Below are 12,399 nucleotides of genomic sequence, written 5' to 3' on the forward strand. Positions count from 1 at the left end.
CCGGTCTCGCGGGCCTGACCCGGCCCCGCCGCCTCCTCTCTCCCTTTCCCCCGGAGCGGGGTGGCTCCTGCTGCTACCCCGTCTCCTTCCCTGCCTTCCTTCAGGGCGGGGACTGGCGCAACTGAGGATCTGGGAGCACCGGCGGCGTCCCCCTCCTGAAAGGCTTGGTTTTCCCTCTGTCCCGCTCAGGGAGCAGGTGTCTGCCTGTGTTTCCATCCTGGAGAGGCTCCTGCAGGCCCTGGACCCGGTCTATGTGATCCAGAACCTCAGAGAAGAGCTTCAGAAAGGGCTTTTCCACCCCGATGACTCCGTGAAAATCCTCACCATATCTCAGGTACAGGGTTTTCCCCCAGGAGGAGGGGCCAGAGCTCCGTCTTGAGCCAGGCTGGGTTAGTCCTAATCTGTTACTGTTGTTTCATGTCCTGATTTGTGACAAAAGCACTGCATCAAGCGTTATTTGCAGGAATTGTGCTCTTACATGCTCGTGCAATTTTGGATAAATACTGTGCAGTGTGTTGGTATATAATGTATAAAACTGTGTCTTGACAGAAGTAACTTGTAAATGAATCTTCTGCCACATGTTCTGGATAAAGCTTTCTAAGCCAGCGCTGACAGCGGGTGCCATAAGAATTAAGTGCAGCAGCATTTTGATATTCAGGATACTTTGAACAGTATTGTGGAAACACTGAAGAGGAACAGGCTGTAGTCTGGAATGGAATTCTAGAGGTTTCGGGTCCAGCCCCCAGCTAAAAGCGGGGCCAGCTTGCAGCAGGCTACTCGGGGTGTTGTCCAATTGAGTTTTGAGTATTTCCAAAAATGGTGATTCTGTCAGTCTGGGTAGCTGTTCCAGTACTTGAATGTCCTTATAGTGGAAAAACTTCGTTTTAATGTTATTTTCTATAATTATTTAACTATGTTTTTAGGTTGGGAGGATTGTTGAAAATTCAGATGCTATTACAGAAATTCTCAACAGTCCTGAACTATTACAGCAAATAATAAATTGCATCGGTGGAGAGAAAATAGCAGTGGCTAAAGAGGTAAGCATTGCTATCTTCTTTTCTTCCTCTACAAACTGATGGAGACACTGCACTGCACAGAACACCTTTTCTACTGTGTCCGAGATGACAGCCTCTGCTCTTCTTTGAAGAAAAGAGAGCTTATGTTGCTTGAAAGATGTTACAAGTATGTAGGTGCCTTAAGCCCAGAAATTACTTAGATGTGGTAGAAAATTTACCTAGAACTCCTATCTTCCAGTAGCTGGTGATGCCAAAGTGAACTCATAGAATGAATTTGATGCCAGAGACTTGGATCACAGTAACCATAACTAGCTCTCATCAATGAAAAGTGAATCACAATTAAAATTTTAGATGTATAACTTGATTTAATATGTTAGTAAAGAATATTGAAACTAAGTCTGATTGTCTTGGATTTTCTCCTCGTTGTTTCATTTGTTTTTAATAATAAGCTCCTGTTTTTGCTTTCAGGCCATCAAATCTCTCTCAAGAATAGCACAGACGCAAGATGGCTTAGAGGCTTTATTTGTGAGCAGTTTGTTGAGTGACTTGAAAAATGTCATGGCAACAAATGATGTTGTTCGATACAGAGTATATGAGGTAGGGATGCGATCAGTGTTAGCATTTGAATGGCATGATATTGCAGTTCTCTTGGACTGTAGTTCTGAATTACAATCTGGATTTTATGGCTTGCTTTTAAATTAGTATTCATCACTGCTATACAAACTTTTCTTCATGTCTACATTTTGTCAAGACTAGAAAGGAGTAGGAAGAGTACAGCAGTGTTGGCCCTTAAATAATGTCATAACTTCTCTTTCTCAGTTTATGGTACAAAAGTGTGAAGTACTGTTTACAACTTTTATTTTCTAACGTGTGGTGCCTAGGGCATTGGAAGGGCTACACAGAGTTACTAAAGATACAATAAAATGTTTGCTTCTCTGAAAGTAAAAGTAAAATAGCTGCTGTAGTCTCTTAACCTTTGGATGTGAAGTGCTACTGAAACTTCTGGAGGGGGGGAGGGACCGAGAGAGAGATTCCAAGTATGTCAGTCTAGATGTTTATGGCAAAGGAGAAATAATACAATTTAGCCATTGTAGAGCTTAATGGGGATAGCAGTGATGATCCTCTGAAGAAAAGATGACTGTGAATAGAAATCAAATGCATGTGCTGTTCATAAGGAATTCCAAGTTTACTTGTTTCAGGCAAACAATTAATTTATGAAAACATCATGAAATTCTATATTTAATATATATAGGGTTGGTCAGCATTATAAGACGTATTTGGCCATTACTTGAATTGTTATCATTATAATGTTTTTATAAACCATCCTTTTTTTTTCCTGTGCTTTTATTTAGTTAATTGTTGAGATTTCTTCGGTGTCAGCAGATTCGCTCAATTACTGTGCAAACAGTGGATTAATATCAGAGTTAATTGGAGAGTTGACTGGAGATGATGTGCTGGTCAGGTATGTTGGTAGTGAGTCTGCCAGTGAGATTTCCCCCATTGTTAAAACTCTGATGTTCAGTCTTAAAATAACACTCTTTAAACATATTTGTGTGTGTTTCTCATGAACCCCTTTTCAGGAAAACACTTTATTTGCCTCTTATTAAACAGCCTTGAGTGTAAAATACTGTGTACTTAAATTTGAGAACGAAGATGAAGTTTCCCCGGTATGCTATGATAATTGTAATGCTGGGCTGCAATATAAACACTTTAGAATTCTTTCCAGCTATACACCTGAAGTAAGATAGCTGAGCGAGCAGGGAGGAGTGTTGGACAGTTGGGGTAGTTTGGTTTTTGTTTTTTTGTTTGTTTGGATTTTGTCTTAAGGGTAGAAAACCTATTTACTCTTAATCATCGAGTACTTCAAAAACCCATCTGAAATAGGCCAAAATAACTGTTTGTCTGTTACAGAGCAACTTGTATAGAGATGGTGACCTCACTGGCCCATACTCCACATGGGCGTCAGTATCTTGCTCAACAAGGAATTATTGATAAAATTTCGAACATCATCGTTGGTGCAGAGTCTGATCCTTTCTCAGGCTTCTATTTACCAGGTCAGATCATGCATTTCTTGTTTCCAGTGTTTACTGCTTGCTTTTATTGATGAGTTAAATTGAGAGGACCATTAAGCCTCTGTTTTGAAAGCTCATGTGAATTTTCGAATGTTAGAACGTGCATGTTGGATATATACAAAAAATGCTGAAGGACAGTTTAATGCATAATAATATTACTCATTAACAGTGGTAGTACAGGTAAGATCTGGAGAGACTGTACGATATGTTTGAAGTTTGTGTTATTGGAGCCTTTTTTAATGAATTCAAGACAACAGCTGTTACATCATGAATTAAGTAACTTCCAAAATACTGGCTTGTTCCTTAGTTCTGTCCTTATTCTGATGCCTTTCACAAACAGTGTTCAGACTTAATAACACTAATTTAGTAGTGAAACAATCTTACGTTAATGTATGTTTAATTTTGATATTGCCAAAGTTATTGTTCCTCCACTCTGAATGCTTTTTTTTTTGCTTGTTCTCTCAGGATTTGTTAAATTTTTTGGAAATCTGGCTGTTGTAGACAGTCCACAGCAGATCTGTGAACGATACCCCATCTTTATGGAAAAAGTCTTTGAAATGGCAGAAAGTCATGATCCGACCATGATTGGAGTGGCTGTGGACACGCTAGGAATCCTGGGATCAAATGTGGAAGGCAAACAGGTTTTACAGAAAACTAGTTAGTATAACTTTTTTTCTTTAATAAAACTTTCTCAGTATGTTAGAATCTACAAGAGTGAATTGGTTTGGTCTAATAGAGAAAGGAATTGAAAAATGTATTTATTTATCTAATAATCAAGGGTGTCTGAATAGCTGTGCTGTAGCAGATAAGTTTTTTTTTTTAACTGTCTTGCCAGACATGGCAGTATGAAATGCCTGGCAGCTAGAATTCTGGTATTGTAAGCATGATTCAAATTATTCTTTTCTAGTGAGCTGCATCATATGAATTGTCAGTAGTTGTGTTATTTTAGATTCCTCTGTTTCTACTAATGTCATGACTTTCTCACCAGGATTAAAAACTATTAACTGTTATGTAATGATGCTTTCTGTAAAGACTGCATTGTTTCTTTTAATATAAAACTGTTCAGAGGATTCAAAATAGGTGCTAGACTTCTTGCTGCTAGTCCGAACTTCACTTTTCAAGTGAAAATCTGTATTAGCAGATAGCAATTGGAGCATTGTAGAATGGGACTGAAGATTTCTAATTACAAGTGTACTAGGGTCCACGCTTCCCAAGATAACTCAATTATCTGTGACAGATAACTTCCTTTTTGGAAATGTTTGGGTAGTCTGGAGAATTAACATAAAAGCTTTGGATTTGTCTCTCTTAAATCCATATGAAGCAAAGAGAATCTTACACTGTTTTTATTATAGTAGATCAAGAAGGTGTCTTTCTCAGGTTTAATGTACAACACTCTTTCTACCAGTTAATGTAGTATAATGTGACTGACAGGTAACGTTGTACTCCTGTAGAGGTCTATCTGAATTAATTAAAAACACTTTGTTTTTATTTTCAAAGGAAGTAGATTTAAAAACCTGTTAAACAGAATAGGGCACCAGGCAAAGAATGCCCCAACAGAGTTACGACTTCGATGCTTGGATGCAATTTCATCTCTTCTTTACTTGTCTGTAAGTCTGTGCTTTGGTTTGTTGTCTCTTTTTTTTTTTTTTTTATAAATCTACAAGAATGAAATTATTGTGCATCTGACTAATTGTGTGAAGACCTTCTGCAGTTTAGGTAGAAGTGGTAGCTTTCTAGTATTCCGAGTCATTAACTTTACTGTTTTGAAATTCCCTGATTTATTTGTTTGCTTAAAGTTTGAGGTTTTTAAGAAGCCAGGTGTTTTGAAATGCGTTCATAAAACATGAAGTCAAGACAGCATTGGCAACGGAATGAGAGTAAACAGTTTAATATTCTTGTGCTTTAAAGGGATGGTGGCAAGCTGCTCTAATCCTTGTGTATGTTCTTTAGATCCAGTGATCTGGTTTTAATAGTGTAGTTCTAAATGAGTGAGTAAGCCATTTTCATTTGTCTTGCAGGACTGCACTCCAGCAAAGCACTTATCTTGTGTATCAAAATCAGTTTATTTAAATCTGTCCTCCAAGCTAAATGAAATAGAGAAGGCCATTTCTTCATTCATGAAAATAAGTTGAAAATTTAAACTATTTCAGTTTAATCTGATGGTGGTTTGTTTTAAATAACTTCCTTAGCTATTGAACATATACTCAAAACTTGGAAGCTTTTCATAATCTTAATCAAACTCTCTTATTTTTGTACGTGATGTGTGTAGCCAGAGCAGCAGACAGAAGACCTTTTAAGAATGACTGAATCATGGTTCACATCCTTGTCTAGCCAGCCGTTGGAACTCTTCAGGAGCATCAGTACTCAGCCATTCCCTGATCTCCACTGTGGGGCTTTACGGGTATTTACTGTAAGTGCTTTTTGTTTTTAAAGATCAGGTAGTGAATTGTTTTGCCATTCAGTCTCAGATTTTTTTTTTAAGTGAATGCCACAAACTTCTTATTGAAGCCCCGAAGTGGTCAGAAATAAGGTCTTTTTCATTGTGCCCCACTTGCATTCACCATTTAAGTAATGCAGCAGACATGTCATGTCTGTAATGCTTATTTTCTTATAAATTGGAGGGGGGGGCTTAGCAACAGCTAAGCTCTAGGGTGCTGCTTTGATATCAGAGGCACTGCTGTGATAATTCACTCAAAACTTTAAAGATAAGCACTGAGCTGTACTTGTTTTCCAGTGTTAAATGCTGCTGCTTGATTTGGGTGGTGGTTGTGTAAGTACTGTGTAGAATGAATATCCCATTTCACTTTTTCTGTTCCTTGGCTATTTGCGTAACAGCCTACTGTTTTTTGGGTTTTTAAAATGAGGTCTTTCCCCCTCCCCCCTCTTTTTGTCTTCCTGTTCAGGCTATTGCAAATCAACCATGGGCCCAGAAGTTGATGCTTGACAGCCCAGGGTTTGTGGAGTACATTGTAGACAGATCTGTGGAGCCTGACAAAGCTTCGAAGGATGCCAAATATGAACTGGTTAAGGCCCTTGTAAACTCTAAAACAATCGCAGAAATCTTTGGAAATCAGTATTACTTGAGGCTTAGGGCTTACTTGCGTGAAGGCCCTTATTATGTTAAGGCAGTTTCTACTACAGCCGTGGAAGGAGCAGAATAATGTCACTGGTGTCTTGGTTCCCCTTCTCGCAAGCCACGTTACTGAAATGGGTGTTAAGATAAAGGTGTAAAGACTCCCCACACTGGAGTCTCTTAAAATTGTCTCTTTAAAGGAGTGTGAAGCACTTCGACTATTTGAAATGAGTCATGAGAGCAAATCAAAATCTATAGGGCACAGCATAATTTCCCATAGAATGTCATGGCAGAAGTTCTCTGTGTACTGTCGTGAGACGAGTAACCAAGGTAAGCACTCTAGCAACTGCTGACTGCGTTTTGTTTTGCAGAAATTATCAGTGTTTAGTTAAACTGTTTTGGGTTTGGTGTTCCTATCGTGTTTTCTCAGTAGATCACAGTTCAATTAAAAAAACAAACACCAAAACACCTCAAGGCTTGTAACCTCAGATGCTGCCATAGTTTCTCTCTCTTCTTATTTTTTTTATATCTGCCGAAGTTGGCACTTGCTTGGCACATACTCTTTTAGCCAGTCGTATTCTGTCAGAAACCCTGTTGGTAAGAATAAGCTAGTAACATTCTGTCCACACGAGGGAGTACGAACTGGATTCTCTTCTATTTTCAACTTGCTGGATGTAAGTCTTGCTTGAATAAATAATCTTAAATATTGTTTACATTTTATGCTGAGGATGAAAAAAAGCTTTCAGCCCTTTTAAAAACAAATGAATGCTAGCTCTAGTGTATAAAACCAAATTGGAAGCTTTGTCTCACTTGACTGCGACTTTGTACGGCAGCTCAGTTTACTTGCTCAAAAGGAGCATGAGCTATAGCACTACAAGTCTACTTCAGAACCAAATCTTAAATTGTTTACACTATTTTTTAAGAGAAATTTTTTTAATTTTAAGTGTTATTTAAAAAAAATGTATGATTTTTAGTTGCCTGAGTTGGAATAAAAGGGGTAAGAAGGTAAAGCTTTCATGTTTAAGGGCGTGAACTGAATTAAGACTATGGAAATGTAGTACCTTACGAAGTTGTGTATCTTCCTCTGAAGACGGTCAGCTAGCTGCAGATGAGATGCAAGACTAGCTTGGACACTCTAGTGACACGTTCTGTGTCTTTGTCCATAAAACAGAGACCACAATGTACTTTATACAAAAGGTTTATACTATGTTTGTTGAGGACATAAGGAACAAATCTGAGGAGTAGCTGGGAGGAGCATAATAAAACATGAAATTACTACTTTTGGGCTTATTTTAGTAGCGTGTCAAGTCAGGTATACCTCTATGGAAAGTACTCGCCCTGTGTCCCCACTCTGCCAAGTGAAGCAGGATGATCTGGTCACGCAGTAACTATTTTCTTGCTTGTAGTAGCTTTGAGCTGCAGCAGAGGTGATGGTATTGCCTGCCAAAAATTGCTGGCAAGGAGTCAAAGTGGACTCAGAGGAGCAGGGTAGTTGGGGAAGATCCCTTAATGTTTAATAAGCTATCTGAATGCAGGTGATCTGCCTTGTTGCTTATAATCTAGTATGTACAAAAGTTGTTATCCAACATTATACTACTGCTGACGCTTTCATCCTAGATGTGTATAATAAACAACTGCTAGTGAGAAATGCAGTACACAGTGTCTCATTTGTGAATGGAGAGAGCACAGAAGCTTCATGAATCCTGCATCCAGAAAAAACATGAAAGCACTAAAAAGGAAACCAAAAAAGAGTATAGAAGTCCTTGGTTTGCGCTTGTACTGGACAGTTCAGCTTTGTTATTTTAGGTGGCTTTGTGCGCTGGTAGCTCTCCGAGCTGTATACTAAAATCTCGGTAAAAGAAATCAATATATAAACCTTTTCTGCAATTCATGAATCTCTTCCATATGTGTTTTCAGCTGTTGCTTTTGAAGGCTACTCTATGTTCTAAGTCTTTAGCATCTGCTTTGCATGGTACATTTGCCAAATACAATATTTTAGAATACACAGAGGTGCCAGACAAAGGGATTTTTTATATATGCACATATGCTTTATTTTGTTGAGCTTTGAGCTCAACGTTCTGATTAATTGATCAGACACTTACCCCTTATTATTCTCCTGTAGTTCCGTACTCATCTGTACTGTACATTGCCATATGGTTTATGTGTTGCTGCTGGTGTATCTTATATACAGTGGAAAAATTTAAGTGTGTTGTGCCTGTCCTCTCCCCGTAAAGTAACAGGTGGAGATAATTGAGGAAAAACCAGAAATGGAATGATGGAGAATGAGAATTGAGGTAACATGCTAAACTTGATGAACTTGGTTTAAAAACCAAACAAACAAAACCAACCAACCAAACCAAAAACCCAAAGCTCATCATTTGACCCTGGTTAACAAGCAGCATAACTTGGTACTTAAGAACTGTGGATCCTTCGGAGCACACCTCCAATTCCTTCAGTCACAGCGGGAAGAGTAGATGGTGCCCTCGAAGGTACGTGTGTCTCCCCATGTGTGTCTGTCACAACTGTAGAACAATCTGTCCAGCTAGTCTTTCTACTGCTGAAAGAGCTGATACGGAAGAGTTAATCTGGAGGATGCAGGCGTGGGTGGGGTTGTGTTCTGTGGCTGGTTCCTAATTTGGGGAATTCTCACATTTTGAATAAGGTTGGTGTTACCAGTATGCTGGTGAATTTGTTCTGACTTCACTGCTGATGCTGTTCTCCAGCATAATGTTACGGCATTGAGCTGCTTGTGTCCGTGTTTCTCTGATGCCATGACTGACAGAAATACAAGATTCTTTAACACGTAAGTTAGATTTCTTGCCTAGCATCTCCCCGGGCTGTTTAGCTAAGCCATTCCCGTGATGGTTCAACGTCTGTTCCCACTCTAAGCTGTTCTGTCACTTCACTGGTACTGTAAAACAGGCTGCTCAGAAGTAGCTCCCTTTTGTGGTCGGAAGGATTCCCCTTTGTTACAAAATACTTTGGAAGTAAGTGATGCCTCACTCGGAAAATGCAGAAGAGTTTTGGCATAAGTTAGAGGACTTAAAGTCTGGAAAAGACTCAATACAGACAAAGTTTCTTGGAATACTTTTTTTTTTTACTTGTATGCATGCACTTGTAGGTACTTACATAGCTAGAGTAGACCCAGTTCTCTTGCTGCTGTAACATGCTATAGCATTGAGAATTCATTTGCTGTTGAAGAGAGCTACCTTTGAGAGGAGATCGTTATTACTGAATGTTAACAGGATAAAACAGCTGGTAAAAGAAAATTCAGACTTTCTTTGCAAAAGCTAAATCTTAATTGACAAAATGAAGAACCTCATTTTTAATTCTATCTAAGTTAAACTGTTTGAACTTATCGATATAGGTCAAAACCTTGCAAGACACCAGACCGTAATAAGTTTCCAGTAATGAGCAATCTTTCCCATCGCTTGTTTCCTTCCAGTCTTTAAATAACTCATCGTCTTCCACGTTGGAAGAGGTGAAAATGAATTTATAGCAGCATCGGTTGTAGCTGATGTGCTTCTCCCCAGAAAATCGAGAGCTGTGAATGGGAGTGATGCCAGCTTTTTTAGCACAGATTCCGACAAAGATATCGGGGGGCACTGAAACGGGCACCTCCTTGGTGGCCACGTACACCTTGCGAGCGACGTCCTGGGACATGACGAAAGCGCTCCCATCGCAGTAATCTGGGTAAAACTCGTCTGAGTACTGATGGATGGGAACGAAGCCAGGGCTTTCGGGGTCTCTGTCGGGCACTCCTTGATGAATGACCCTCCCAATGTAAATGTCCTCTAGCTGTGTTAAGCTAAGCAAGTATCCAGCCAGACTTGGAATACTGACAAACATGTCTTCATCTGTTTTAAGAATATACCTTGCATGGGGACAGAAAGTCACTGTCCACTCCACACTCATCAGCATCTTCTGTGTCTGCGTCTCGGGAGAATCGACGAAACTACCTTCAATAATGTCTCTGTGCTTTTGAGATTCTTCATTGATTTCCAGCTGGGTGGTTACTAAAGCCGGCTTTCCTAAAGCAAACAGAGTAAGGACAGCATAACCTCTGGCGTCTGTCACGTTGCCCCATGTCTGCCTGATCACGTTGCGCCTTGTCCTGTTTTCTGGGCTACTGCAGACAAGAACGAGCAAAAATACCTCTTGATCGGAGCATGTTGCTGCACTGCTGACAGTGTAAGAGAGATTGGCCTTTAGGGGATCCATATCTAGCTTGCTGGCCCTCTCCCTGATTTCGAGAGTCTTTGCGTCAGTGTAAGAAAGAGGTAATGACCGCAGGAAGTATTCCTCCAGTAAATCTGCTCCAAAAAGCAGCACGTGGAAAAGCAAGACATTGAAAAGGAGGAAGCACCACTGGTGAGTCCGGAGCCTGCAGAGTGTCAGCTGGGGAAGAGAAGACATGGACACTGAATTCTCTTGCTACTAGAACAGAAAGGCTTTCCTTTATTTTCTAATATTCATGCAAAACAATCACGGCTTTTAGACCGTTGTCTTTATATTATTAGTGTAAGGCTCTTTTCCTCCTAGAAACTTAAGCAACCTTACTTCTTGTGGCACAGCGAGATTCCCAAGCTGAGGAGGACATTACCATGCTGTAGTTTAGAAGGCTTCTTTCTGTGCGTCCATGTGTGGAAATACTGAGGAAGAACTCGCTATTAATATTTTCTGACTGTTTTTAACCTGTTACTGAAGGCCTGAGATGCTGATGAGGACCTGTAATGTTAATGTGTCCTCAAAGGAGAGCCTCTGGTACTTGGCCTGACAAGGCTGTTTGAAAGCTGGCAGGGTAAGAAGCCCAAGGGAAAGCTGTTGTCCCCGCTGTCCCAGAGGGAGCAGCCTCGTGCTAGCCTCTGTGCTGCGGCTGAGCAACGAGCCGAAGCACTTACCTGCATGGTGGTGGGAGTTCTCCCTGCAGCAGGGTCTGTGTTCACGGCGGAGGCAGCTTCTCCCTGGCAGAGGCTTACGGGGCAGTGTCTGCATCTGGGTCTGCAGGATCCAGTTACTGCCCAGTATCCAGAGGCTGTGGCTTCCACCTCACCTGCCTGCGGGGAGGAAAGATGATCCCAGGGGACGATCGTGTTGCAGCTGCATAAAACACAAAGCAAGCAAAACTCTAGCCTTTCCCTTATTTGTTTCTGACACTCGGGGGTGGGTCTCTGAGAAATAAAGAAGTGAAGCAACTGCTAGGGCTCCCTTGGTAACAGGGGTCCTCTGGTACTGTTGTGAAGCTGTGCTGGGTTTGACAGTTTGTTTTTTACAGCTGTGCCATTTTGATGTTGGTTCCCCCGCCCAGGGCTGTTGACCCCTGAGCTGAGCACCCTGCACCTCCCGAGATGGAGGTTTGGTGCGTGAATTTTTTTGCGTTTGCCTTCTGTGGGGTACCCACGGATGTGGAGGACACCCTAAGGCTGTGGGCACTGCTGGGCCAGGCTGTCTCTAGCGCATGGGGAGTGGACTGGGCAGGGAGAGGGGTACGAAGTGGCTTTCCCTGTGCTGGGATTGCAGCTGCAGGAGCTGTGACCCTGCTCCAGGCAAGGCGCCTTGCTTGGTGCTCTTGATCACTCCTGGAGCTGAGGAAGTGCAGGGCATCGTTTAGTACCAGGCGTGTTTTCAGTGGGCCCCTTGGAGCAAGGCGCGAAGAAGGGGCTGTGCAGGGGGAGCTGACGGTGCTCAGCCAGAGGGCCCGTGGCCAGGAGGCTGGGGATGTTTCGGTGTGTCCCTCCAGCATCCGTTTACTGAAGCGGGGATGTGAACCCTACCGAGCTGTGTTGGATGGTCCTTTGCTTTCTGTCCGCACAATGTCATTCTGTGGTTTTAGCTGACTATACGGATTTATGCTTTTGTGGTGGTTGCGTGTCCTGGTGAAGAGCTGCGGTGATCCACCCCCGGACAGGCTGCTGCCTTCGGCGGTGGCCTCGGCTGTGCCGGAGCCTCCGCGTGTTAATGTTGGCGCAGCCAGGGGCTGTGCTGGAGCTGACTGGGCTGGGGAGCCGCAGGGGACTGGAAGTGCTGGAGGGGGAAGTGCCAAAGACACCACAAACAGGATGGAGGTGTCGGCAGGGGTGAGAGTTGGGTTTGGCAGCAGGTCTGCAAGCCATGGGGCCTGTGGAGCACCGAGGGGGGGAGAGGGGCTTGCGGGTCCCCAGCAGCCCCTGGGGAGGGGCGGAAGGGGTGGAGAGCAGCAACGATGCTGTTTGATGGGCAAATTGTGGCGGGGGGGGGG

The 12,399-nt window shown here is 42.1% G+C and overlaps 2 protein-coding genes across 2 annotated transcripts in view; one reads left to right on the forward strand and one right to left on the reverse strand.

Moving 5' to 3' along the window:
* Positions 1–7,816, forward strand: part of PSMD5 (proteasome 26S subunit, non-ATPase 5) — an 8,475-nt gene extending 659 nt beyond the window's left edge. Inside the window, exons 2-10 of the mRNA XM_019472419.1 lie at positions 105–334; positions 924–1,037; positions 1,485–1,613; positions 2,369–2,478; positions 2,928–3,070; positions 3,554–3,745; positions 4,586–4,695; positions 5,358–5,498; positions 5,992–7,816. Of these exons, the coding sequence (XP_019327964.1) occupies positions 105–334; positions 924–1,037; positions 1,485–1,613; positions 2,369–2,478; positions 2,928–3,070; positions 3,554–3,745; positions 4,586–4,695; positions 5,358–5,498; positions 5,992–6,249 (1,427 nt within the window). The 3' untranslated portion in view covers positions 6,250–7,816. The remainder of the gene's footprint in view (positions 1–104; positions 335–923; positions 1,038–1,484; positions 1,614–2,368; positions 2,479–2,927; positions 3,071–3,553; positions 3,746–4,585; positions 4,696–5,357; positions 5,499–5,991) is intronic.
* Positions 7,817–9,458: 1,642 nt separating this feature from the next.
* Positions 9,459–10,602, reverse strand: LOC103900062 (putative UDP-GlcNAc:betaGal beta-1,3-N-acetylglucosaminyltransferase LOC100288842). The gene has a single exon (XM_009280654.2). The coding sequence runs from the start codon at positions 10,575–10,577 to the stop codon at positions 9,459–9,461; it is 1,119 nt and encodes a 372-aa protein (XP_009278929.1). The 5' UTR covers positions 10,578–10,602.
* Positions 10,603–12,399: the final 1,797 nt, after the last annotated feature.

Source organism: Aptenodytes forsteri, unplaced genomic scaffold (genome assembly GCF_000699145.1).
Source record: "Aptenodytes forsteri isolate BGI_AS27 unplaced genomic scaffold, ASM69914v1 Scaffold68, whole genome shotgun sequence".
Taxonomy (NCBI): Eukaryota; Metazoa; Chordata; class Aves; order Sphenisciformes; family Spheniscidae; genus Aptenodytes; species Aptenodytes forsteri.